We start from the raw sequence: 12,434 nt of genomic DNA, 5'->3' as shown, positions 1-12,434 counted from the left end.
TCTCTTCCTCCCTCTCTCTCCCTGCTCTCGCGTCGCGCATCGTCCTCTCTCCATGGCCCTCTCTCCCTCCCTCTTCTCGCTCTCATCCTCGCTCTATCATCTGCCTCCTTTTGCGCCCTCTTTCTCCCGTATCCTCCTCTATCAACCGCTCTCTCTCCTCCTCTCTGTCGTCCCCTCGCTCTCTCCCTACCTCTTCCTCTCTCTCTTCCCTGGCCTCACTCATTCACCCTCTCGTCTCCTTTCTCCGGTCTATCCTCGGCATGCTCTCTCTTTTTGCTGTCTTCGTGCTGGACTTCTTGGCGGCGCTCTCCTCCTCTATCTCTCTCGCTCTGCTCTCTCTCTCCTCCCTCTAGGTTCTGGTCTCCTTCGCTTCTCTCTTCTCCCTCCCATGCCCTCATCTCTCATCTCCTCTCCATCTCCTCTGCCTGTCTCTCGTCTCCTCTCTCCTGAGCTCTCCTCGCTTCTCTCTCTGCTCTCTCTCTCCATCTGCCTCGTCTCCCTACTCTCTCTTCTCTCCCTCGACTCATCTACTCGTGATCATCCTTTGCACATCGCCCGTCGTGCTGTCGCCGGTCTCTGTCACTCTAGCCCTTCTCTCGTGTGCTCTCTCTCTCTCCTCTCTCCTCTCCCTCTCGCTCTCTCCCCGCCTCGCCTCCTTGCTCTCTCCTCTTTGCTCGTAGCGTCTCTAACTCCCGTCTACTCTCTCGTTCCTCCGCTCTTAGGGATCATCGGTCTCCTCACGCTCTCTCGTCTCTCCTCCCTCTATCTCTCGCCTCTGCCGGCTGCGTCTTCGGGGCTTGGTGCTCTTGTCTCTCTCCCTATGTCGGTGTGACTCTCTCTTTCTCTCTTCTTCGTCCCTTCTCTCTCCTCGCTCTCTCTCTCCTCTCTCTCCTCTCTCTCTCTCTCTCCTCCTCTCTCTCTCTCCTCCGCCTCTCATCTCTCTCCTCCCTTCTCTCTCTCTCCTCCTCTTCTCTCCCACTGCCTCTCTCTATCGTCTCTCCTCCCTGAACTCTCTTCTCTCCTCTTCTCCCTCTCTCCTCTCCTCCCTCTCTCTCTCTCCTCCTCTCTCTCTCTCCTCCCTTCTCTCTCTTCTCGTCTCGTCTCTCTCTCTTCGTCCTCCCTCTCTCTCTATCTCTCTCTCCACCGCTGGGCAAAGTCTGGCTTCTTTTTTCATTTTTTCCCCAGGCTTTCAGTTCACTGGCATGGAGGAGAGGAGGAGGAGGAGGGGTGGTAGGAGGAGGCGGTGTTTTTTCCCTGTCTTGGCATCAGGGTCAGTAGAAGTGCCTGTGCACCTCTGTTAACCCTAACTAATGTCATGAATAGAATTTCCACCTGCCTGTGTCTAATGACTACGTAATGACTGCTTGGTCTAAATACTAGCCAGGAACTCCTTTATCCTCACTGCTCTCACTTCCCGGCTCCCTTCCTCACCTCATACCTTCTCCGTCTTCCCTTTCCGTCTGTCAAAGCCTGGCACAGCCCTGACACGAGGACTTCCAGCCTCCAATCAAAACAAATGAAGAAATAGAAGATCATGAGTCCTGTTCAGACAGGCAGCTTCTCCTCCTGTAGAAATGACTCTTCCTCAGTATAGGGGCCTGATGTCCATGGTATGGCGCTTAAGTCTTTGTCTATAATGATATTCTAGGTGAAATCTACTTGGAGGAAATGCTGTGGTAGGCTATATCTTCCTCCAATTAATCTCTATCCCTTGCGCTTCCGGTCAAAAGTAGTGCAACTACATAGGTGAATAGGGTGCTGTTTGGGACGCAGTCCCTGGAATAATGGTATTGGAATGTAATACTAGAGTTAAATGCTGTTGCATCCATCTTCTGATGTGTTGGTCTGAGATGGCTTGGGGACATTTTACATCAGTTGTTGAAGTGTCTTTAGCTTCAGTGGGAATGGAGGCTGACTCTCCCTCCCCTCTCTCGCGTCTCGCCCCTCTCTCTGTCTCGCCCTCTTCTGTCTCGCCCTCGATCTCTGTCTCGCCTCTCCTGTCTCGCCTCTCTCTGTCCGGCCCTCTCTCTGCCTCGCCCTCGTCTTGTCTCGCCCTCTCTCTCGCTGTCTCGCCCTCTCTTGTCTCGCCCTCTCTTCTACTCGCTGTTCCCTCCTCTCTGTCTGCCCTCTTTCTCTGTCTCGCCCTCTCCTCTCTCTGTCTTGCCTCCTCTCTCTCTGTCTCGCCCTCTTCTCTGCTGTCTCGCCCTCATTCCTCTCGCGTCTCGCCTCTTCTTGCTGTCGTCGCCCTCCTATCTCGCTGTCTCGCCCTCATCTCTCGCTGTCTCGCCCTCTCTCTCGCTGTCTCGCCCTCTCTCTCGCTGTCTCGCCCTCTCTCTCGCTGGTCTAGCCCTCTCTCTCGCTGTCTCGCCTCTCTCTCGCTGTCTTCGCCCCTCATCTCTCGCTGGTCTCGCCCTCTCGTCTCGCTGTTGCCCTCTCTCTCGCTGTCTCGCCTCTCTCTCGCTGTCTGTCGCCTCTCTCAGTTTTCGCATTCGCCTCTCTCTCGCTGCTCTCCGCCTCATTCTTCTCTGTCTCGCCCTCTCTCTCTTCGTCTCGCCCTCTCTCTCGCTGTCTCGCCCTCTCTCTCGCTGTCTCTCCGCCCTCTCTCCTCGCTGTCTTCTCCCGCCCTCTCTCGTCAGCTGTCTCTCCGCCTTCTCTCGCTGTCTCCGGCCCTCTTCTCGCTGTCTCTCCCGCCCTCTCTTCTCGCTGTCTCTCCCGCCCTCTCTCTCCCCGCTGTCTTGCGTCGCTTCCCTCTCTCGCTTGTTTCTCCCGCCCTCGGTCTCTCGCTGTCTCTCCCAGCTCCATCTGCATCTTGGCGCTGCTCTCTGGCCGCCCTCGACGTCTCTCCTTGCTTTGTGTCTCTATCCCCACCGCCCTCGGCCGTCCTCCGTGTCTCGTCTCCCTGCCCCTCCGTCTCTCGCTGTCCTCCGCCCTCCTTCTCTCGCTGTCTCTCCCGCCCTTCTTGCAGGCTGGTCTCGATCACCGCCTCCGTCTTTTGAGGTTGTTGTTCATCCCTCACAGCTGTCATCTCCCGCCCGCCCTCTCTCCTTGGTGCTGTCCTCGTCCCGTCATTCCCATCTGTCTGCTGTCTTCTCCTTCTCGACTGCTGCTCTTCTCTCCTCTTTGAGCTGTCTTCTTCTTGTCGGTTGCTGTTTTCTCTTGCGCGGTCCTCGTCTGCCTCTCCTCGCTTCCTCCTCTCTTCTTCCGCTGTCCGCCGTGTCATCACTCGCTGTCTTTCTCTGGCGTGTCTCTCAGCCTGTCTGCTCTCGCTGTCTCTCTGGTTGCAGTCGCATCGCTGTCTCTATCGCGTCTCACCGCTGATCTCTTCGCTTGGGTCTCGTCCGCTTGGTTCCTGGGCTTTGCCGTCGCGTGTCACTCGTTCGCTGATCCATCTCCTTTCTTCCGTATCTCGTCTCGGTTCTCTCGCGGCTGTCTCTCCTTCTCATCCAGTCTGTCTGCCTCGTCTCTCCGCGTCGTGTCGCGTGTCATGTCGTGCCTCTGCCGCGGCGTGTTCGGGTGCCTCTTTATCTTGGCGGCTTGTTTCTCTGCTGTCTCTTCCGATGGCTCCTCCTCTCCTTTGCTGTCCTCGGCGTTTCTTCCTGCTTCTTGGTCGTGCTCCTCGCTGTCTCTCCCTCGCTTGTTCCTCCGATGTCCTTCCTCTTCTCCCATCGCCTGTCTCCCTCCCTCTCTCTCCTCTCTCTCTTCCTCTCTGCTCTCGCTGTCTCTCCTCTCTCTTCCTTCTCTCTCTCTCTCTCTCTCTCGCTGTCTCCTTCTCTCAGGTGTCTCTCTCTCCCATCGCTGTCTTTCTTCCGTACGGGAGGAGAGAGGGAGAGAGAGAGAGAGAGGGAGGAGAGAGGGAGAGGGAGGAGAGAGGGAGGAGAGAGGGAGAGGGAGAGGGAGGAGAGAGGGAGGAGAGAGAGGGAGAGAGAGAGAGAGCGAGAGGGAGGAACGGTAGAAGAGACGGAGAAAGCCTCTTTGTTAGTGAACCCTCCCTGTGTGCAAAGAACCTGGGCCTTGCAGCCCCTTGAAAGAGGATTCCACATCTCTCCCCCCTCCTCTGATACAGGCCTACAGCTCTTATTTCAGAGTGAGTTACCATGGAGGAATCTCGATCCACACTTCACTAAGCAAGCAGCAAATCAGACCCGGGGGGGGGGGGAGATTTTGTCTGTTCTAAATGGCATTCTATTCTCTGGACAAAAGTAGTGCACTCAATAGGGATTAGGGTGGCATTTGGGGACACACACAGCCAGAAGGGCAGGCAAACCTCAGGAAACTGGAGAACAGAAACGTCATAGAAACGGACTGGATGCACCGACGCACAATCAGGAACGCACAATCAGGAACGCCATCAAAGAGCAGAAGAGTAGACGTGGATCTAGTGTTGAGCTTCTGTACGTTTCCGATACTAGACAAACAAAAAAAATGGTTCGGTACTAGAATGTGTTACTTCTGTCAAAATCGGTCTCACGGATCAAGTCTGTATCAACCCGGCCGATGTCCCCCCTGATAGCGCGACCACAACCACAACCACGCCTGATCCACATAGCCTGCACTGGCAGTCTGGGCTGCGTCACGTCAGCTCCCCACTCACGCTGCATCATGAACCTCCCAGAAGGACAACCATCTCTGCAGCACTTCACCAGGCCTTTACGGTAGAGTGGCCAGACGGATGCCACTCCTCAGTAAAAAAAGGTACACGAGAGCCCGCTTGGAGTTCACCAAAAGGCACCTAAAGACTCTCGGACCATGAGGAAGAGAAAGGAGAGGCGGGACTTGCAGCGTGTCAAGCTTCACACTGCTCGCGCTCGTTGACGCACGCGAGCAGTGTGGTTGCGATGATTGAATAACATGTGTACATATATTTTGCAACGCTCACACAAGCGATGCGAGCAGTGTGGTCAGCATGTAACTCACACATAATCAAACATGTTTTTTCTTGTATACTGAGAATATGTACAATTATAATTAATACGTGTTTAACTGATTGAACAAACTATTTTTTGTTTTTGTTCTTCTATTTATGCTTTTCATATCAGCCCTTTTGGTCGTCCAACCTCAACTGAACACTGTTTTCACCACTTTTACACTCTACTGTTTTTACATGCTCTCATGTAGATGCCTACCATAAATCCATCTAACCACCCCCCCCCAACCCTAGGGAACCAAGACCCCATCTAACCCCCCCAACTGTAGATCAGAGACCCCATCTAACCCCCCAACCCTAGATCAGAGACTCCATCTAACCCCCCCAACCCTAGATCAGAGACTCCAATCTAACCCCCCCAACCCTAGAGTAACCAGAGGACTCCATCATAACCCCCCCAGAACCCTAGAGTAACCCAAGACTCCAATCTAAACCCTCAACCTAAGAAAGGACCCATCTAACCACAACCCCTTCCACCCTGAACAACCTTAACCCCAACCCTAGATTACCAAAGACTCCATCTTAACCCCACCCAACCAGATCAGAAGAACTCCATCTAACCCCCCCAACCCTAAGAAGACCAAGGGACACCCTATCTAACCCCCCCCTAACCCTAGATCAAGACTCCTCTAACCCCCCCAACCTCTAGATCAGAACCTCCTCTAAACCCCCGCCAACCCTTAGATCAAGACTCCCGATCTAACCCCCCAACCCTAGATCCAGAGACCCATCCTAACCCCCAAACCCTAGATCGAGACTCATCTAACCACCCCCAACCAACTAGATCAGACTCCACTAACCCCAACCCTAGATCAGAGACTCCATCTAACCCCCCCAACCCTAGTCAGAGACTCCATCTAACCCCCCCAACCCCTAGAGTACCAAGACCCATCTAACCCCCACCCAACCCTAGATCAGGACTCCATCTAACCCCCCCCCAACACTAAGATCAGAGATCCTATCTAACCCCCTAAACCCTAGATCAGAGACCTCCATCTAACCCCGCCCAACCTCAGATCAGAGACTCCATCTAACCCCCACCACGCCTAAGATCAGACGACTCTCCCCACTCTAACCACCCCCCCAACCCTAGATCAGAGACTCCATCAACCCCCAACCCTAGATCGACAAAAAGACTCCATCTAACCCCCCCAACCCTAGATCAGAGAACTCCATCTAACCCCCCAAACCCTGATCAGAGACACCCATCTAACCCCCCAACCCTAGATCAGAGACTCCACTCTAACCCCCCAACCCTAGATCAGAGACTCCATCTAACCCCCCAAAACCCTAGATCAGAGAACTCCCATCTAACCCCCCAACCCTAGATCAGAGAACTCCATCTAACCCCCCAACCTAGATCAGAGACTCCATCTAACCCCCCAACCCTAGATCAGAGACTCCATCTAACCCCCACCCTAGATCAGAGACTCCATCTAACCCCCCAACCCTAGATCAGAGACTCCATCTAACCCCCCAAACCCTAGATCAGAGACTCCATCTAACCCCCTCTAGAATCAGAGACTCCGATCTAACCCCCCAACCCTAGATCAGAGACTCCATCTAACCCCCAACCTAAGATCAGAGACTCCATCTACCCCACCACCCTGATCAGAACCTCCCCATCTAACCCCCCAAACCCTAGATCAAGAGACCTCCATCTAACCCCCCCCAACCCTAGATCAGGAGAACTCCATCTAACCCCCCCAACCCTAGATCAGAGACTCCATCTAACCCCCCCAACCCTAGATCAGAGACTCCATCTAACCCCCCAACCCTAGATCAGAGACTCCATCTAACCCCCAACCCAGATCACCAAGACTCCATCTAACCCCCCCACCCTAGATCAGAGACTCCAATCTAACCCCCCAACCTCTAGGGTACAAGACCCCCATCTACCCCCCCCCAACCCTAGGAACCAAGACCCCATTCTAACCCCCCCAACCTAGATCAGAGACTCCATCTAACCCAACCCTAGATCACCAAGACTCCATCTAACCCCCCAACCCTAGATCAGAGACTCCATCTAACCCCCCAACCCTAGAGTACTAGACCCCCATCTACCCCCCCCCCCCCAACCCTAGGGAACCAAGACCCCATCTAACCCCCCACCTAGATCAGGACTCCATCTAATCCTAAAAACAGACTAGCCAGCGTTGTTTACATTTTGTCAGATGAGATTAAAGCTCCAGGGATCAGAGAAGACTGACTGATGTAAATACAGCCAATCATATATCCACCTTTCATCAAACAACAAAAGACAGGTGAGTTTGAACAGAGAGAACAAAATGAGTCAAAAGAACAGAGATTTACAAAAAGTTCTGTTTGAACAGAGAGGACAAACTGAGAACAGAAGAGACAACACAGACAACGTGCAGCAAGCTAGCTACTCCTGTAGACGAGTCAGATTAGGGAACCTGTAAAAGGCATTAGAGAGCTCTGGAGGTCCCAGAGAGGAAGTAGGAGGGAAAGGCTGACCAGGGATGAGGGGAAAGAGGAACGTAGATGGTCTCTATTGAGCCCTGAGCTGAAAGCAAGAGAGAGGAGGTCTTCACTGCTAGTCTCAGGTCTAGGCACACTCCTCATAGCCCGGAGAGGAAGTCTGTTTGTGCCATCATGCCATTTCCTTGTCACTCTCATTTATTTGGCTTGACAAATGGCAAAAACAGATCTGGACTAGGCGATAACACTTCAGTCCTCACCATAGCAAACTCATTGGCAAGGCACATATCTCTTGAGCAAGATTAAGGCTGTTGGCGTTGGTGAACGCCTATTTACAGACGAGGCTGGTGAACTTGAAAATATCCCAGTTCTTCCATGGCCTGCATACTCACCAGACATGGTCACCCATTGGAGCGTGTTTGGGATGCTCTGGATCGACGTGTACGACAGGTGTTCCAGTTGCCGCCAATATCCAGCAACTTCACACAGCCATGTGAAGAGCAGTGGGACAACATTCCACAGGCCACAATCAACAACCTGATCAACTCTATGTGAAGGAGATGTGTCACGCTGCATGAGGCAAATGGTGGTCACACCAGATACTGAATGGTTCTCTGATCCAGGCCCCTACTTTTATTTATTTTAAGTTATCTGTGACCAACAGATCTTATCTGTATTCCCAGTCATTTGAATGATTCATAATAGTTATCAAATCAAAGCGTAAATAAACCAGCGAGTCTATCGACAGTGGCAGTACTGATCAGACAGGACAGTTATCTATCAGACAGTGGAGGTACTGATCAGACAGGACAGTTATCTATCAGACAGTGGAGGTACTGATCAGACAGGCAGGACAGTTATCTATCAGACAGTGGCAGTACTGATCAAGGCAGGACAGTTATCTATCAGACAGAGGCCGTACTGATCAGGCAGGACAGTTATCTATCAGACAGAGGCAGTACTGATCAGGCAGGACAGTTATCTATCAGACAGGACAATTAACTATCAGACAGTGGGGCAATCTGCATTTTCAAAACATAGACCAAAAAATATATTGTTTTAAACCATTTCACATGCGTTTTATATTGAAAGTGAACAATGTTTTCTTGCTTCAATAGAGTGATCAGGGACGTGTAACTATAGTTTTCCTTGACAGAAAAATCCATTAGTGCAACACATTCAGACAGGAAATAGTTACACGTTCATCAGACGACAACAGAAGTGGAACCACTATTTGGCAGGCAGCCACACAAGGAGCTTAATGGAAAAAGCATGGCCTTTTATATATATTTCTAAGGTTTTATCATAGAAAGAATAGAGCCAGCTACATTTCCTTATGGTTTTGTTTGAAGATAATCTTGCCTTTTACTGTAGAAATGAGTCTAGACCGAGAGAAAAGTCCCGGAGAACAGCAGCTACACCAGTCAGAGCGCTGTCTGCTGATAGTGAACTGTCATCTAATAGGCGTTCTGAGTGGAGAAATGCAACTGAAGCACAAAATGTGTCCGATGCCAAAGCAGAAATTAAAATAAGTATTTTAAAATCTGCACTTACAAAACCGCAGCGAGATTCGCGTTCTCTCTTTTGTTTTTTGTGTGTGAAAAAAAAAAAAAGCTGAATTCTGTATTAAACGTAATCTCTGTTGAACCTCCTCTTACACTGTGGAATTTAAAACGAGAGCAGCGCAAAACGATTTAAAAACAAGGAAGTGAGTTCGGGAAAAATCTGAAACGTGTGTATCTTAGAAATTGTTTTCACATATAAAAAAACGTCATATACACGAACTCAGAATCAAATTGGGAGTCCCAAATATAATATGTTTAATGTGATAGAAAATGTATTTTGATTTGTAATTTTCAGGGAGATGGCACACTAGGTGCTAGCTGAGAAACCTAGGCCAGAATTTTTATAAAAAATACAAAATCAGAGTCATAAAAGAAGCACCTTGTTTCAGCAAACAACCCCTCAGTATACAGAGACGACCGAATACACAACAAATCCAAAACGGCAACCAAAAACACAAAACTCGTAATACGAAGAAAGACGGGACGGGAAAAGTTAGCATGGCGGCTAACAAAAAAGTCAACAACCGCAACCTCGCATCGTACCACAACTATGGTGAGGAAGACTGACGGTGAAACTCCCAAAAAATGGGCCCAGACACTTAACACACTAAAACTTGACAACATTAACAAATCCATGAACATCCTGAACAAAAGCCACTCGACAGGCAACATCTATCCTCTCCTCAACAAGATCTCCCACTACATACTGGGGCGGCCCGACATCGAACCAGTCCCCCGAGATTAAACGAGGGCACCAAGACCATCCCAGGACGAGAGTCCCCCCGCACCTTAATACTACACCAGCTGAGATGGACCATCTCAGATTAGCACGTATGAATATAACTTCACATTGAATCTATATGCTGACGACATTCTACTCACCTGCAATCTCCCTACCGGTAGTCTTAAAGCTGATTGAGTGCTTTGGTTTTCTTTCAGGATATAAGATAGAGAGTGAGACTATGCCTGTCTACACATTACAGCCTGACTTCGTGGGTCCTCCATTTGCTTGGAAGGCTAGTGGTATGAAGTATATAATAATTAATATAGTATCCCCCCATAAGTAATATATTCAGCCTAAACGGACCTAGAGTCGTCCAGGTCATCAAATCAATGTAATAGTCCGGTGGCGATTTGTTTTAATTGTTCAGCAGTCTTATGGCTTGGGGCTAGAAGCTGTTGAGGAGCTTTTTGGTCTTAGACTTGGCGCTCCGGTACCACTTGCTGTGCGGTAGCAGAGAAAACAGTCTATAACTTGGATGACTGAAGTCTTTGACAATTTTATGGGCTTTCCTCTGACACCGCCTATTATATTGGTCCTGGATATGGCAGGAAGCTTGGTCCTGGATATGGCAGGAAGCTTGGCCCCAGTGATGTACTGGGCCGTACGCAGTACCCTCTGTAGCGCCTTGCGGTCAAATGCCGAGCAGTTGCCATACCAGGCGGTGATGCAACCAATCAGGATGCTCTCGATGGTGCAGCTGTTGAACTTTGAGGATCTGGGGACCCATGCCAAATCTTTTCAGTCTCCTGAGGGGGAAAAGGTTTTTTTGTGCCCTCTCCATGACTGTCTTGGTATGTTTGGACCACGATAGTTTGTTGGTGATGTGGACACCAAGGAACTTGAAACTCTCGACCCGCTCCACTACAGCCCCGTCGATGTTAATGGGGGCCTGTTCGGCCGTGAGTGAACAGGGAATACAGGAGGGGACTGAGCATGCTCCCCTGAGGGGCCCCCGTGTTGAGGATAAGCGTGGCAGACGTGTTGTTGCCTACCCTTACCACCTGCGGGCGGCCCGTCAGGAAGTCCAGGATCCAGTTGCAGAGGGAGGTGTTTAGTCCCAGAGTCCTTAACTTAATGATGAGCTTTGTGGGCACTATGGTGTTAAACTCTGAGCTGTAGTCAATGTACAGCATTCTCCCATAGGTGTTCCTTTTGTCCAGGTGGGAAAGGACAGTGTGGAGAGCGATTGAGATTGCGTCATCTGTGGATCTGTTGGGGCGGTATGTGAATTGGAGTAGGTCTAGGGTTTCTGGAGTGATGGTGTTGATGTAAGCCATGACCAACCTTTCAAAGCACTTCATGCCTACCGACGTGAGTGCCACGGTGCGGTAATCATTTAGACAATGTTATCCCCAAGGAACTGAAGGTAACCTAAGAGATAGACAGCTCTCCCCCTATCTGTAAGGGGCAGAGATGCATTACCTAGCCTCTCTCTTCCATCTGTCATGGTTTTAGGAGCTAAGACTCTCTCCTCACAGTTCTTAAAGAACAATCAGAAACCCAGGATAGGGTATATAGATCGGAAACTGACTGTACCTAGATTCAAAAAGGTGGGCTGGGTGTCCCAGATGTATTCTTGTATAATTATCACAATTAAAGATATCCCCTTACATGGACTTACAGATCAGAATGTAAGATTGGTAGCTGGGCGTGATTAGAGGAAATGATGTCACTGCACAGGTTTGTTCACCTGGCATCAACGATGGTACAGCCTCAACGGTGGTACAGCCTCAACGGTGGTACAGCCTCAACGGTGGTACAGCCTCAACGACGGTACAGCCTCAACGACGCTACAGCCTCAACGACGCTACAGCCTCAACGACGCTACAGCCTCAACGATGGTACAGCCTCAACGATGCTACACGACAACCTGATAATTACACTGTCAAGGGGCAGTTGGGGATTTAAGATGCTGCACAGAAGGTTGGATGTAGAAAGGACTGTTTCTTCCATCCTGTCCAATCTGGCATTACCCCCTGTTTTACAGCTGAGAGAAACACTTTTAATAGTAGACACCTGGCAAAGCCACAGTATTTCATATATTCAGATTATTAAAGATTATATTCTATCATTTTCCCAAGTGAAGGGCAGATTATAGTTTGAGAGACTTCTTTTTCTACAGCTTAAGACAGTCATATACATATATACTGCCTCTGATTGGGATCAGAACCTCAGGAAAGCTGCCTCCGTGAGAAGAATTGTATCAGATATTTATAGAAATAAATAAATAAAAATAGATTTTTGAGGGGGATCCCAAATGCATATTCCCCTCATTCGGTTAGGATGGGAGTGTGACCTGAGCACTTCTCTCAGGGGTCAGGACATTCAGTTCAAGATATTGTGTAGAGTCTATATCGCCCCGGTACATATTTCAAAATGGATACAAATCTAAATGTGGTAGCAAGCAACAGCTCTACTCCACATGTTGTGGAAATGCCCTGTAGTGAAAACATTGGTCTGAAGTTATTTCAGTTTTGTCCCCCCCAAAAAAAAATTGGTGTCCAATTTCCAGCGTGTCCCATCTCATGTTTACTTGGTAAAAGAGCAGAAAAGACACTGTCTAATGTTACAAATCATTCTTCTTAATTGGAAGACACGTAAGGTAAATCGTTTTTCTGTGGACCGCTGGTTGGAGGACTAACTTAGACCTTTTATAGATGGAACATACAGCTTTGCCTGCTCAAGGACTTCCATTTAGGTGTGCACGGTCACTGAGACA

At 49.9% G+C, this 12,434-nt stretch overlaps 1 protein-coding gene across 1 annotated transcript; it reads right to left on the bottom strand.

Moving 5' to 3' along the window:
- Positions 1-2,632: 2,632 nt before the first annotated feature.
- On the bottom strand, positions 2,633-3,220 carry LOC139026549 (uncharacterized). The gene has a single exon (XM_070441882.1). It carries the CDS (start codon positions 3,218-3,220, stop codon positions 2,633-2,635), a length of 588 nt encoding a protein of 195 aa, XP_070297983.1.
- Between the last annotated feature and the right edge of the window lie 9,214 nt (positions 3,221-12,434).

This window comes from Salvelinus sp. IW2-2015, unplaced genomic scaffold, assembly GCF_002910315.2.
Source record: "Salvelinus sp. IW2-2015 unplaced genomic scaffold, ASM291031v2 Un_scaffold5075, whole genome shotgun sequence".
In the NCBI taxonomy this organism is placed as follows: domain Eukaryota; kingdom Metazoa; phylum Chordata; class Actinopteri; order Salmoniformes; family Salmonidae; genus Salvelinus; species Salvelinus sp. IW2-2015.
The sequence above is the reverse complement of the archived record's forward strand: the minus strand, read 5'-3'. Positions and strand labels throughout refer to the sequence as shown.

Coding starts and splice junctions, on each gene's coding strand:
- LOC139026549 (XM_070441882.1), bottom strand. CDS start 3,220: ATGACACGGCGGACAGCGGAAGAAGAGAGGAGGAAGCGAGGAGAGGCA.